This window comes from Chroicocephalus ridibundus, chromosome 16, assembly GCF_963924245.1.
Source record: "Chroicocephalus ridibundus chromosome 16, bChrRid1.1, whole genome shotgun sequence".
In the NCBI taxonomy this organism is placed as follows: domain Eukaryota; kingdom Metazoa; phylum Chordata; class Aves; order Charadriiformes; family Laridae; genus Chroicocephalus; species Chroicocephalus ridibundus.
The window spans coordinates 4,819,374-4,833,856 of NC_086299.1; the positions used below are offsets into that span (position 1 = coordinate 4,819,374).

The window sequence follows — 14,483 nt, forward strand, 5'->3', positions numbered from 1 at the left end:
ACCAAGCGCTGCCGCCCGCCCGGCGTGCAGCCAGCCAGCATCCCCCGGGGCACTGGTCGCACTCAAGAACGCGTTTGGTCAGCCCAAAATTTGCCAAAAGACCCAGTTATGGCCGCTGCCCGAGACCTGCAGGGGCAAAGCCAACGTGTCCGACCCTCTCCCTTCCACACCTGGACACCACGACGGACGCGCAGCGGCTCAAAGCCCAAGCCCAGGCGGCACCGTCTCCTCCTGGGGACAAACCCGAGGGCCCGTAATTTCTCCATTCACACCCTCCGCCGCGTCCTGCTGCCGCCCGTCCCAGCTACATCCCCGGACGCCACCTCCGAGGGGCTGGCAGCCACCACGGCCCCCCCTGGGCGGTCACCAGGGTGCACAGCCACACGACGCAGAGCCCCTCAGGCTAACAGACTGAATTTTGGCTCCATACATCCATCTTTTAAAGAAGGAATCTGCAGATTTCATCCCGCGATGCTGCGAGGGAGCGAGCCGTCACGGCTGGACACGGGGACGGACGCTCCTGGTCGAGCCCAGGTTCAAGTTTCCACCCGACGAGCACAAATCCCTGCAAACACCATTTTTGAGCATTTCCTGCCTTAAGACGCCAGCTTAGTGCTTCCGTACGGTCGCGGCCCCGGGACGGGATCCCCATTGCACGCCCCGACCGTGCACCATCAGCCGGCGCTTGCACCCCCCTGGCTCGCGGCCATGGGGCAGGACACGCAGACACCGCCTGCCCGCAAAGTCCCCCCGCATCCTGGCACCCCCCACACCCCAAAAAAAGGATCATTCCCAGCAAACCCAAGCCTGCTCGCTTGTTTGCCCCGGCTGCACGCTGGTGGGCATCTCACGATGGATATAAAGAAATAAAACCTGATATAAATCTCTCGGTCACACTGGGGGGGGAGGGTGGCAGGGTTCAGGAGGCAGGCTGGAGGTCGCAGAGGCTTTCAGGAGCGCATAGGGTGTAAAAGCAGCCGGCCGGGTGGCTGCGACCCCCGCAGCGGCCCCCGGAGCCGGCCGCCGAGCCCTCGGCGAGCTCCCGGCGCGCTCCAACTTCTCCCGCAGACAAAATGGACTACGGGACGCGGGGGAGCCGCCCGCCACGCCGCCCTCCCCGCCGCCGCGCGGGGGGCCAAAGCCCCTTGCATCGTCCTCGGCGCAGGGCGGAGGGGAGTGGGGGGGGGGGACACCCCAAAGCCACCCTCCTGCGTATCCCCGCCGAGCTTCCAGGCGCGCTCGCCAGCTGCCCGGCGTTGTTTTGTTCCTCCCAGGAGGAAGCGAGCTGCAACGGCACAAAGCGAGCGAGAGGAAGACATGCACTCCGGGCTTCCCCCCCCCGCCAGCCCCAGCGCCACCCTGCGAGGCGGCGGGACCCCCGGGGACACCCCCCTTACCTGCTTGGGCCAAGCAGGGGCACGGCACCCTGCCCCGAGCATCGTCCCCGGCCGCCCCCCGCCATCCCCGGGGAGCTGAGGGAGAAGAGGCCGGGCGCGGAGCAAAGCCGCGCTCGCAGCGGCACGTCCCCGGCTTGCTCTCCTCCTGCTCCGACTTCATGGCGGGCTCGGAGCCGGGTCGGGAGGCCGGGGGGGAGTCCCAGGGTTGGGGATCCCCGGGGCTGGCAAGCTCCTCGCCCCGGCACGGCACGGAAGTACGGAGGGCGCTACCTGTGCCGGGAATTTGACCCCTGGCGGGTCACCCGAGTTTTCCCCGGCTTGATGTCACGCCGGCAGAGGAGTGGCTTTGCCCGCCGCCGAGCCAAGGTGCGCGGGACGGGGGCCAGCAGCAGGCCGGAGCTCGCCCCGGAGCCGAGGGCCGCGCAGGAACCCGCTGGCCCGGCCGGCGGCGGAAATGGTTGCCAGCTCGCCGGCCATCGCCACCCACCGAGAGCCCGCGACATCCCCCATGAGCTCCCTTTGCGGCATCGCCAGCGGCACAGCGGGGAAACTGAGGCAGGAGGAAGGGAACGCACCGCAAAGCAGCCCGGTCTCCAGCACGCAGCTCACGCTCGTCGTTCCTTGCAAGGGAAATATATACAATTTTTTTTTTTTTTTTTTTTTTCGCCCTGCACTGCAATTATTATTTATTTTGGCCAGGCAGGTCGCAGTTGCACGGCACCCATCGCAGACCCTGCAAACCACCGCAGCTGGCCCTGCAGCGAGGATGGGCAGAGAGAAAACAGGGGCCCCGCTTGCTTTTCTGCGATAAAAACTGCATAAAGGTGCACCAGAAAAAACCAGCCTCTCTGAAACCCAGCCTTTTGGGGCTGCTTGGGTGTTTCTTTTCTGCTCCCAAAGGTAGGCACGTGCGGCGCCGTTCCCTGCCGGCATCCGACCCGCCTGGGCCACGCGTTTCCAGGCAGACCCGCTTTTTAAATTTATTCACCCCACCAACGAAATAAAGAAGCGGGTAGAGGCGCTTTGGGCTTAGGAGTTTGTGCCAGTCTCTCTGCCGCTACCTGGGCTAGCAAGGATGAACACTGCCTAGCCACGGGCTGCTCGGGGCTGGGTGGCCACTGCTCCGGTGTGGGGACACTTGGCAAGCAGCTCCCAGCACGTACCCCTTTTGCACTGCCCAGGGGAAAAGTTCAATAAACACAGTCTGAGATGGGAAAAAACCCCAAAAAACATAAATAATCACCACATTCTGCTTCCCAACAGCGCCCGGCACGTGAAGCCTGGGCAAACCCAGCTCCCCACCCTCCAGCAGCATCTCAGGCATGGGGAAACTGAGGCACACCCCGCCTGCACCGGCTTTCACGTTTTTGGGAAGCGGGTGACAGAGCGTGACGGCGGGAGGAGCGAGCTGCCCCCGGCCAGGAAGAGACACCGCCACGGCCACCTCATACACCAAACGAGCCGGGGACGGTAACCCAGGTCTTTACCAGCCCCAACACCCCGCTGCCGGGCATCGCCCCCCTCCCTGCCCCGCTGCTTCCTTGCCAGCAGCTTGGGGAGGGGAAGGGCGTTGGGTTTGTTTTGCAACGAGCCGCAGTTCTCATTGCGACGAGCCCCGGTGCACCCCGCGGCATCGCTGGTGGCATCGCCACGCACCCCTTGCCCCAAGCCCTGCCACCACCAGCCTCGGGCTCCCCGAAAGCCACAAAATCTCGGCTCTCTCGGCACACTGTCACCTCCCATGGCTCCCTCCTTGCACAACTCCCTTCCCCAGGGAGTCAAGTCGGAGCGCGCCCGTCCTCCGCCGACTCAGCTCCGTGCATGGCGGGGACGCCGGGGCGACCCCCAGGAAAACCCTGCGGGGTGTGGGAGAACCCGCTGGTTTAAATCTGCTTTACCAACGGGGACGGTGCCAAGGTGACCACATGCCCCTCAGTGCCATCGGCCACCGCACGGAGAGGTGACACCCCCGAACAGAGGCGGAGGGAGGAGGTTCTCGGCGTCACAGGTGTTGCACCAGCTCCGGGCTCCCCCGGGAGCTTCCTCCGACCCATCACGCTCCTTCCCGGCAGAGGCGGCCGGTGAGCCCTGGGAAGTACGAGGTAACTGGGAAGGCTGGTCTGGGCTCGCGTCCGGGCTCCTGCTGACTAATGGAGGGTGTTACTCACACCCGCGGCACCAGCGTCACCCGTCCTCGTCCCCAACGCGCACAACATGTGCCGAAACGGCGCAGCACCGCTGCTCTTTAATCCAGCGATGCCGCCTGCCCCTTCCTGCTCGATTAAAAACCCCTTTGGAAGGAGCATGGAAAAAGGGTGCCGGTTAATTAAAAGGTGCCGCACGCCTCGGCTGAGGTTAAATTGGGGTTGGGGGCTGGGTTTCCCCTCCTTGCCTCGGAGCCACCCACGACCGCGTGCCAGCGGTGGCTGCGGCAGGGAGGGAGGTGACACACAGTGTCCCCTCTGGAGACAACACATGGAGAAGGCATCGGTCCCAAGAAGAGCTGGCTTTCCCGGGATCACAGCGTGCGCCTAACTGGGAGGCTGGGAGGGAAGAGGCCGATAACGGAGCCGGTATCCGAGACTGGGATTTCCAGGCGACCCCCAGACACTTCTGCACGAGGCGGTTTTGCAAAATCACAAATAAGCGGTTTCTGACAAAAGATTTATCCTTGTCCCTGCGTGTGGGTGCTGCTGCTCACTGCCTGAGGGACGCCGGGGCTGGGAGGGGACACCAGCCCACACCCAGGAACCCAAGGCCACGGAAGTATTTCTGTCCATGGAGTCACTTCCCGGGGATCCCGGCCGCCTCCTGCGTAGGGAAGGGGACGGGCGCTGGGTATCGATGCAGACGGGTCTGGCCCTTCATCCCAAATCCCAGTAGGGACCTGCCAGCCTCCTTCAGCCCCACCGAGCCAAGACCCTTCCTGCAGGGACGGGGCAGGAGGGAGCGCTCCCAACCAAGCCTGGCCCAAGGAGCTCTCACCAGATGGGGCAAGAGGGGGCTGATCCAAACTGGACGACACACCTGCATCACATGCCCCACCTCTGGCTTTCCCAGTTTGGATGTCCCACCGGGGTTACGGCAAGCCAGGAACAGGTGGTCACCACCAAAATGATGGCCAAGGCGGCCAACGGCACCCTGGCCTGTGTGAGGAATAGTGTAGTGAGTAGGACTAGGGAAGAGACCGTCACCCTGTACTGGGCGCTGGTGAGGCCCCACCTCGAGTGCTGTGTCCAGTTTTGGGCACCTCACCACAAAAATGACACTGAGGGGCTGGAGCGTGTCCAGAGAAGGGCAATGGAGCTGGTGAGGGGTCTGGAGCACAAGTCTGGTGAGGAGCGGCTGAGGGAGCTGGGGGTGTTCAGCCTGGAGAAGAGGAGGCTGAGGGGAGACCTTCTCGCTCTCTACGGCTCCCTGAAAGGAGCAGGTACCCAGGGGGGTCGGGCTCTTCTCCCAAGGAACAGGCGATGGGACTAGAGGGAACGGCCTCAAGTTGCACCAGGGGAGGTTCGGACTGGATATTAGGAAAAATTGTTTACACCAAAAGGGTTATTAAGCATCGGAACAGGCTGCCCTGGGAAGGGGTTGAGGCACCATCCCTGGAGGGATTTGAAAGCCGGGCAGACGCGGTGCTGAGGGACGTGGGTCAGTGATGGTTTTTGTCAGAGTCAGGTTGATGGTTGGACTCGACGATCTGAAAGGTCCCTTTCCAACCTAGGAAACACTATGATTCTAAAAATCTCGTAGCCATCCCCTACAAGGGCAGGGGCTACCAGGGACTTAGAGTCAAGCTGGGGTCAAAAAGCACTTCAACTTCAGCGTTGCCACCTAAAAAAGGTCCCCTTCCCACCGAAACACTTAATGGCAGCCAGTGGTTGATTAAATCCAGCTTCACCGTACGGATGTCAATGTATCTTACTGCCCTGAAGGCACAGGCACCCGCAGCGGTTCTGAGTTTCCTAAGCCCCACGAGAAGTACCCCCTGCAGAAGGTCGGCGGTGCCTTTATGCCCCTCTGGACGGGAGCTGGTCCTTGCAGAGCTCCATTTCACCTGGAGAACCGAACCGTCCGTAAAAACCACATCCCCATCGATGGGGATAAGAAAAATCAGGAGACCTCATACGAGACTTCAAGCAAGGTCTCCCGCACCAAAATGCCATCTCCTTCCAGGAAAACTTGCTAAAAACGTTTCCCCCGCCCCCGTGGAAACCCCCTTCCCCATCCCCGTCTCTCGCCAAAAATAATAAAATGAAGCGAGGAGCTGTTTCCAGACAGAGCTGATTTCTTTTCCCCTCCCGGTTTTTTCTTTCAAGGAAAACTTTTCTCAAAAAATGACACATTTTTGTCAAACATTTCACCGGTGACAAATTGGCGTTGGCAGCGAGGAGAGCGCTCGGCTGGGAATTTCGGAGGCGCTTTGGGAAGCTTTTACCCAGTTCAAGAAAAAAAAATAAAAAATTAAAAAAAACCAAGAACGACGTCGGCGGCGAGGTTGCAAAACGTTAACGTGTGAGGCGAAGGATTAGCTAACATAGATCTGGCTCCAAAACCAGCGGTGGGAAGAGTCATTTTCATTCAGGAACTTGGCACCGCTCGGCTCCTCCTCCTCCTCCAGCACTGCCGGAGTATTTTAAGCTCCCCCAAAAAAATGGCATGCGCGTCGCCAGAGTTTTTGCAGTGATTAATTAAAGCCTCAATGAGAGACAAACCCAAAAGTTTGGGGTTTTCTTTTATGCCTCTTCCCAGCGACTGTCCCCCTTCCTAAAAATAGTCTCGGCAGAAGCTGTTTGCGGTATAAAGAGGCGAAAAAGTAACGAGTAAAAAGCAAACATCGCCGTGCCGGTTCCCGTGTTCCCGGTGCAATCTCATTTAATACAGTTTCCTGAACTCATTGCAGTTATTGCTGGTTTGTTTTTTTTTGTTTTGTCTTTTTTTTTAATTTTATCATGAGAATGATGGTTGTTATCGCGGACGCTTTATGCCTGACAACTTCTGGCTTCCTTGCGATATTTTCATTCAAATGCTAAAAGGCTGTAATGAGACTAAGATAACGGCCCGCAAAAATAAATGATACACATCAGAATAGGGGGAATTTGGTTAAAAAAAAAAAAAGAAAAAGGAAAACAAACAGAAATTATTCATCCTAATTAGCATTCAAAGACAGTAATTAAGGAAACAGAAAAAGATGTATTGTGGGGAGGGTTCTTTCACCTGGCACCTAAACCCCAACGCAGCCTGGGCGATGAGCACCTCTGCGTCGGGGAGCGGTTGGTAGGGAATGAAACCCCAAAATCCTCATTTCTGGGCTCATTAACAGCTTATATTCATGTCCCTGACGGGCCCCGCACCCCAAGCCTCAGCTGAGCCCTTAGCAAGGTGCCTGCCGGGCTAGGACCGGCTCCGGGCTCCGGCAACATCTGGATCCAGCGGCAAACATCACCCTCCCACCCACCCCAGCTTCGTCAGCCCTAACGAGCACACGGGGAGGCGAGGGATGGCACCCACAGCCTGTCGCTGCCAGCCACGGAGGGGACAGGACAGGACACGGCCGGCCACCCAGCGCGGGCATCGATCGCAACGGGGGCTCTCCCAGAGCTTTGAACCGCTGAACCCCACCAGAATCAATATTTTCCCTTTTAAAAATACGGCTGGGGGCGGGGAGGGAGGGGGGAAGCACATCTCATATAGATTCAGCGTTATTCTGGGGTTTACATTATTCATTGAATCTCACCCTCGTGCCGCGCTGCAGCGAATATATTACCGTACACGACGGCAAAGGAACTGCACAACTCCTGCGCACGGACGATAAAAGCCTGGGCTGCTAAAACAGCCCCCTCGATCGGCCATCTCTAATTAGCAACGTGTAATTAAAGTTGCTGTACATCGAGGTCGTGCCTGTGCCACCAGCCGCGTCATGGTGAAAGAGGAGAATAATAAATGGAAATAATAACAAAGCAAACAGCAACGAAACCCGCCACGGGGGAAGCGCTGCGTACCTGGGTTCAAACTTCCGCAAACGTTTTCTCGCGGAGGTTTTCTGTGCCACCACACGCAAAGCCTTATCTCACCCCCCTGCCCCGCCAGGAATGTCACCGCAAGGCCACCAAGGGCCACCGTGTCCCCAGGGCCACCCAGCTCAGCTCGGCTCGGCCCGAGCAGGGAGGCACCATCAGCACGCACAGAAATAACAGGGGGGGGGAAAAAAAAAAAGAAAAAAAAAAAAGAAGAAAAAAAAAAAAGCAGCCTACCAGGAAAGGTTAATAATTCATCCGTATGTAAAAATGTGCTCCCGTTTCTAAAAATTGCTTTGCGTCCTCAACGACAGGCAGGATTGCGACGGGGTTGAAGGCAGGCGACTCGCCTCCGAATTTGGACACTATCTCGACTAACCAGATGTTACTGCCTTTTTTTTTTTTTTTTTTTTTAAATTTTTTCCAAGCTGCACTTTAGCTTCCAGAGAGTTTCAAATAAGCACTTCCAGTGATTCCTCTCCCTTCCCCACCCCAGCAGTACGGGTATGCAGAGCAGGGAATCCGCTAGAGGAAACATCTTTTTGCGACACCTGCTGCCGGCCAGGCTGCCGCCCCCGCAACGGGCCGCATTTATCAGCGGGAAAAGTTAACCCAAACCCCATTTCTTTCCACCCCAAACCTGGGCACAGGCTTTGCGTGGAGGGGAGGTTGGGCAGAAGCCACCCACATCCCACTCACCTCCCCACCTGCACCTCCAGCAGCCCCAACGCTGCAAGGAACAAATGTTTCATGTATTATAGAATGGTTTGGGTGGGAAGGGACCTTGAAGCCCACCCAGTGCCACCCCCTGCCCTGGGCAGGGACACCTCCCACCAGCCCAGGTTGCTCCAAGCTCCCTCCAACCTGGCCTTGAACCCCTCCAGGGATGGGGCAGCCACAGCTGCTCTGGGCAACCTGGGCCAGGGGCTCACCACCCTCACAGCCAAGAATTTCTTCCTCAGATCTCATCTAAATCTTCCCTCTTCCAGTTTGAAGCCATTACCCCTCGTCCTATTTACCTGCCCTTGTAAGAAGTCCCTCCCCAGGTTTCTTGTAGGCCCCCTTCAGTTCCTGGAAGAGGCTCCAAGTTCTCCCTGGAGCCTTCTCTTCACCCACTACCATTTTTGGGGCCACACAGAACACTCAGATACAACTTTGGGAGTGGATTTCACGCACCGATGGAGTTGGGAATGTGCATCACGCCGGCACTTTCTTTACCACTGCTGAAGCTGGCAAAGCACCAACCCCACCTTAGTGCGCCCTTGATTGTGCCCAACGTCCCAATGGCCACTCAACTGGGACCACGAAGAGCAACAAGGTCTGTACGCGTGCACCAGTAAAGACTCAAAATGACGCTCCAGCACAATTTTTTGGTTACTTGCCGGAATTGCAGTAATCAGGGAACAAAGGCTGGCTGAAATGCCTGGCTTTGCAAGGCAGGTTCAGAAAGCCCCAGGGGGGGCTGCACTGATCAATGACCCCCTGTGCCCGGACATATCCTGTTCCCCTCCCATCCTCTGCATGTATCAACAGAATATTTATAAATCAATTGAAAGCAATTAATCAGCTCGAGGAAGATAAGGGATAATGAAGAAAAGAGATGAGCTGGCGATGCACAAACAGAGCTCCTCTGGGGAGGAACCGCTGTGGTTGGAAGCCTCCTCTGCAAAGCCTATTAGCTCTACTTAAAAAAGAAATTTAAAAGAGGCAACCTGAATAATTAAGAGGAAGAGTTGACGGTTCTTGCTAACAGCTTCTAAAAACCTGCGGCAGCCGTGTTTGTCAACCAACACTGCCCACCGACAAAAGGACCGGCAGAAAACCCGTCGTCCTGTGCTGCGGAGGGATGCTCGGCCGCATCCCCGCAAGCCCTCGGCACGAGGGCGCTGGAGCCAGGGAGGCTCGCGAGCTGCGCAGGACCGACGCTGCCGTCCTGCTGGGTTCATCTCAGCGACCAACCCCTTTGAGCCGAGCTATAAATAATTATGGAGAAACAACTTGAGGACTCGAGGGGAAGCCTCCAGGGATATTCAAGCCTAATATTACCCACCCGACGTATCCCACGGTAGCCTTCCAATCGCCAACCTGCTCCTTGGCAGCAAAGCCAGCACTAAATATACTGGCTTTTCATGCGCCAACTGAAAACTTAACCTCTGGGCAGAGCGGCCAGCAGTCACATTTTCTGTATGTTTTCCTACAGATTTTTTCCATCTTAATCCTTCCACCCCAAACTTTGGGAAGGGGAATGTCAGGACAAGATTTTATTTTTTTTTTTTTTTTTTTTATGCTGAGCGTGGTGAAAACACTGTCCCACGTTGCCCAGAGAGGTGGTGGATGTCCCATCCCTGGAAACATTCCGGGTCAGGCTGGAGTGGGCTCTGAGCAACCTGATCTAGTTGAAGATGCCCCTGCTCATGGCAGGGGGCTGGACTAGATGGGCTCTTAGGTCCCTTCCCACCCAAACCATTCTGTGATTTGATGCTCCTAAGACCAGCAGCACTTTCCTTGGCCAAGTTCCTGCTGTTAGTTACGTATTTCCTACCCACAGAAGACGCCAACACCAGTGCCGGCCTTCATCCAGTCTGCAGGACCAGCATCACCATGACGGTGCTACCAACAACTGGTCACTCCACCAAACTTACACCCCTGCGCTGCTCTAAGGGGGGGTTACAAGCTGTCACTTCGTTTTTGAGGAACAGCCAAAAACGCCACATCCCCCAGCTGTGAGCTGCATCCTATGGGAACGCTCCCGGCGATGCCGACGAGAAGCTTTTTCAAATTTGTCACTTAAAATCCCCATCCCTCCTTCTCCGGTGCTTCAACATCCCACCCGAGAGCTGACACCCGGGGGGGGCATCTTAATAAGAAAAGGCTCAGGAGGAGCCGCCAGTCCAGAGGACGAACAAGCAGCATTTTAATACAATACTCGCCTTTTCTTCAAGTAACGCTTGACAAAATTGCCAGGTCAGGGCTGAAGCCCACGCGGTTTTGGTGGAGGTAAAGGAGAAAAAGCATCTCCCCGCCTTAACTGGCCAACTTGCAAGGCAGCAATTTAACCTTCACGGAAGAGCTCCAATTCATTTAGTAACAGCCCTTATCTACAGGCTGGGGGCAGAATAATTCTACCGAGAACAATATATAACAGATAAAAATAACTGCACTGCAGCAAGGAGACGGAGAGCGCGGCGCAGGGCAGTACCCGGCCGCTTTCTCCCTGCCAAAGCAGCCCATCCATTTAATGGCAAGTTACGGGCCGAAAGCGGGAAAAACTGCCCCCAATTCTGATGTTTAAGGGGTTAATGTTGATTTAAAAGCCTTTTGCTTGTCTTGACGGTTGTGAATTCGCAGGCTGAACCCATGTCACACGTAACTGGGATGCTCCCCAGCAGCCCCAGTGCATCCCTGGCCCCCGCATCCGCCACCCATCGCTACAAAGTGACTCTGACTCCTGCTTCCAAAAGCTTTTTTTCCCTTTTTAACTAAAAAAACCAACCCCAAACCTGAAAGTCTTTCCAAGCACCTAAGAGGAACATCTTATTTATGTGCCACTTAGTGAACTTCCAAACTATGTTTATTCAAACTTCCTTCACAGCGAAGTTTGCCTTTCCCTGCCGGGAGGCGTACGACAAAAATCAAATGCCTGAAGGTTTTTCAACCGTTATTTCGCCAAAAACTTTACCACCACACGAAATATCATAGCACACCCGACGGCGATGAAGTAAACATACCCCTGCCCCATAAAAAGACCAAACTGACCCCAAATCGGTACCAAGAGGCTGAAAATAGGGAACCCAACACCAACTGCTATCCAAAATACACTTTTTTTCCCCCAAAATCCCCGCAGTATTCCTCACTGGGAGCGTTGCGACAGGCGGTGTAACACCGCACGCATACGCATGCGGAGAGGCAGAAGAAAGCCATTTAAAGCTTGGAGGGCTGCACTCGGTGCCTGCCTGGAAGTAAATAACGCACTAAGTTGCAAAGTTAATAAAAGCAACAGCCTTTTATTAATCTTAGCTCGCGCCGGAGCCGGCAGGCAGCCGCTCTCCCAAGTTATCAGCGCTTCGCACCACGGCGAACCCAGGGCTGGGGAAATAAAATATATATTAAAAAAATTTAAAACAAACCAAACCAAAAAAAAGCAAACCCCCCAAAAGAGCTGGAAAATCCACAATAGATGCACGCCAAAGTCAGCATCGGGTTGGGATGCGGGGCTGGATCGGCAGGGAATGAGCTCGACGGGGATGCCGCTGGGGAGAGGGCTCTTGTTAGGGTGGAGAATTGCATCCCGGAGAAGGCGGGTGTGGGAGGAAGCACGGCAACCCAGCGATGCGGGGCCGAGGGGGGGAAAAACCTCCTATTTTTTATTTCCAACCAGATGAAGCAAAATAGTGACTCTTTCTGGAGGAAGCCATGCTCTGAAATGTTTTATCTGGACATGCGGAGGGATGCCGAGCGTTGTAATTCCTCCGGCAACACAGCGCCAGGTGAGCACGGAGCGGCCGGGGACGTCAAATTCCAGGAAAACGCGGCATTTGCACCCGCTCCCGACGGCCCCAGTCACTGCACCGCGGCTGCAAAAAGGCAGCCGGAGGATCAGTTTGATTTTTTAAGTTGCATTAAATGCCTTTCAAAGCTCCCCCCCTCCCAAACTTCACTTTCTTAACTCAAATGGACTCAGGGAAATCTCAGCCTTCAGCTTATGAATAAAAGTCCACAACGGTTCCCCCACGTAGAAAAGACTTCTGCATTTTCCCCCAGCGTGTTCCGCACAGGCGCGGAAAGCAAAGCAAATATAAAGGAACCCTTATCCCTTCCACATCCACTTTATAACCCGAACCATGACTTCCAGAGTTAGAAAATGAAAATAGTAATAAATGATCCCAGGAGACAGGTACCCAAGAAGCAACAGTCTGACCTCAAAACTAAATGGGATCAAGCAGCATAATTCAAAGATGGGTTTTCAATGCGTTACCTGAGCAAGGCAAAAAATGATGTTGTTTTCCTGCTATTTACTGGCAGAAAGGCTTCGAGGTCTTGCACCTTTTCTCCACTGCCCTCCCAGGACCTTCTCCCGAGCTGTGCCCGGCACTGGGCACTGCCCCAGAAAAAATATCGTACTGAAAAAAAAAAAAAAACCAAAACCCACAACAGGCCGATAACACCAAAAATATCCCCAGCAACTTGGGGATTTGGAGGGGGAAAAATAAGCCGAGGAGGAGCAAATGCGACGCATTTAACTGGGCGCAAGCGACAGCGCGTGGGAAAAGGAGGATGCCCATCTCCATCCGCAAGACGCAGCGGGGACGGCACGTTTGCCAGGGGACAGTGAAATAAAGAGATATACTCCAGGGACAGGGCCAACAGCATCAACGAGCAGGGATGGAGCCGGGTTAGACACAGGGATCCGGTCGCTGAGCCTAAAAAACCCCCTCATACCGTAAATAAAAGTTTTTTGGAGCCGTCCCCTGGAGCCAGAGACACGCTCAGCAGCGACGACTCCAGGTTTAGGTTTCAAGCGGGAAAAATTAGAAGAAATAACTTGTCACTCACACACCGGACACCCAACGCCCCCCGCAGAGCACACCCAGAAAGACTCAAAGTTGTTGAAAGCCCTTAAGTAAGACGGGGAGGTTTTGAATAGTTCGGCCGTTTTGTGCCTTGTTCGTGCTGGGACAGGACGGCGGCCAAGGCCACTCCGCCGGGGGCTGCCAGTGAGACCAGAAAAAAACCCCAAAATCTCTAAAAATCAGGCTGGGCAAAAGGGTCTCCACATTTCTAAATACACAATTCTCAGGCAGTGCTTTAAATTCGCAGTTAAGAGGCACAAGGAGAGGCCGAGCACGGCCCCAGCCTTCCCCAAGTCGAGCCGCGTTTGGTAACGGCTCTTTTCCCCCCCCCCGTTTTCCCCCATCCACGCTGCAGAATGGCTAAAAAAAAAAAAAAAATAAAAAATAAAAATCCCTTTGTTTTTCTGAGCCAGATTCACCCTCGCACCGCAGTCCCCGCAGGATTACAAATATTTGATGCAATCGGAAAGAAAACAAAACCGTCCCGAAATGACAACTGAGAGGGAAACAATCTGGGAAGTTTTAACCTTCAAAATCTGTCTCTTAATTCTGGTTGCGATTTCTGCAGGCGAGGGAGGAGGAAAAAAAAAAAAGAAAAAAAAAAACAACCAACAACACAGCAAACACAACCCAAGCGGTGGCTGCTGCCGCGTTACAAAGGCAACTTTAGACGGGATTTTAAAATAACACGACTACGCTATAATTAATGCTATTAAAATTCAAAGTGCAAAGACAACCGATAATCCCAGCCGGTTCCTGGGACGAGAATCAAACGGTGCAACGCACAGCTATTCGGTGCTGCTCGCTGCTATCGATTTCCTTTTATTAGACGGAAAAAAAAAAAAAGAGAGCGAACAGTCAACAAGGAAACCCAAACCTCTTCAGTAACCCAGCCTGCCCCCCGCATTCAACAGCAGCAGCTCAGAAAACCGACAGCAAACTCTGCACTGGGTTTCCAGAGTTTAAAAAAAAAAAAAAAAGAGATTTGGAAATAAAATCATCCCCTGGGCTGCTGAACCTGCCCAGGCACAAATACATCCGCAGGTCCGGGAGCCAAGCGGGGACCAGGCTCATCCCAGGGGCTGGGGATGCAGATGAAGAACAGCCCCGGAGCATCCGCAGCCAGACACGGCCTATAAATGCTGGAACATTCCCCTCTAAAAATCCCACACCTGCAGCATTGCCCCAAGAGCAGAAGCTTTGGACACCTGAAGACCCAAATTCGCACGCTTTTATATACCTGCAAGTTGCTGCGCCCATAAATTGGTCTCCGTGTATGGAGGAGCCACGGAGGGATCACCATTTAAGACGAAACAAGCAGAAACAAAGTCAATTGTATTTATACACACACACACACCCCATTTTATTTATTTATTTTAAAAACACGTGCTCAAATACAAACTTCATTTTCTACCAATTAGTCCTATAGCCAGAGATTTTACTCTCTTCTTCAGCCACTTGCCAAATCCTCCCAAAAGATTGCTGGGGATTATATTGTTTAG

The 14,483-nt window shown here is 54.7% G+C and overlaps 1 protein-coding gene across 3 annotated transcripts in view; it reads right to left on the reverse strand.

The window, feature by feature from the left end:
• Nucleotides 1–14,483, reverse strand: part of KAZN (kazrin, periplakin interacting protein) — a 239,552-nt gene that overhangs the window by 17,522 nt on the left and 207,547 nt on the right. The window contains exon 1 of one of the 3 annotated variants that reach the window (XM_063353938.1): nt 1,398–1,870. The exons of the other annotated variants lie outside the window; for them this stretch is intronic. Within the exon in view, the coding sequence (XP_063210008.1) occupies nt 1,398–1,557 (160 nt within the window). The 5' untranslated portion in view covers nt 1,558–1,870. Of the gene's footprint in view, nt 1–1,397; nt 1,871–14,483 lie in introns of those variants that run through there. 3 annotated transcript variants of the gene reach the window in all.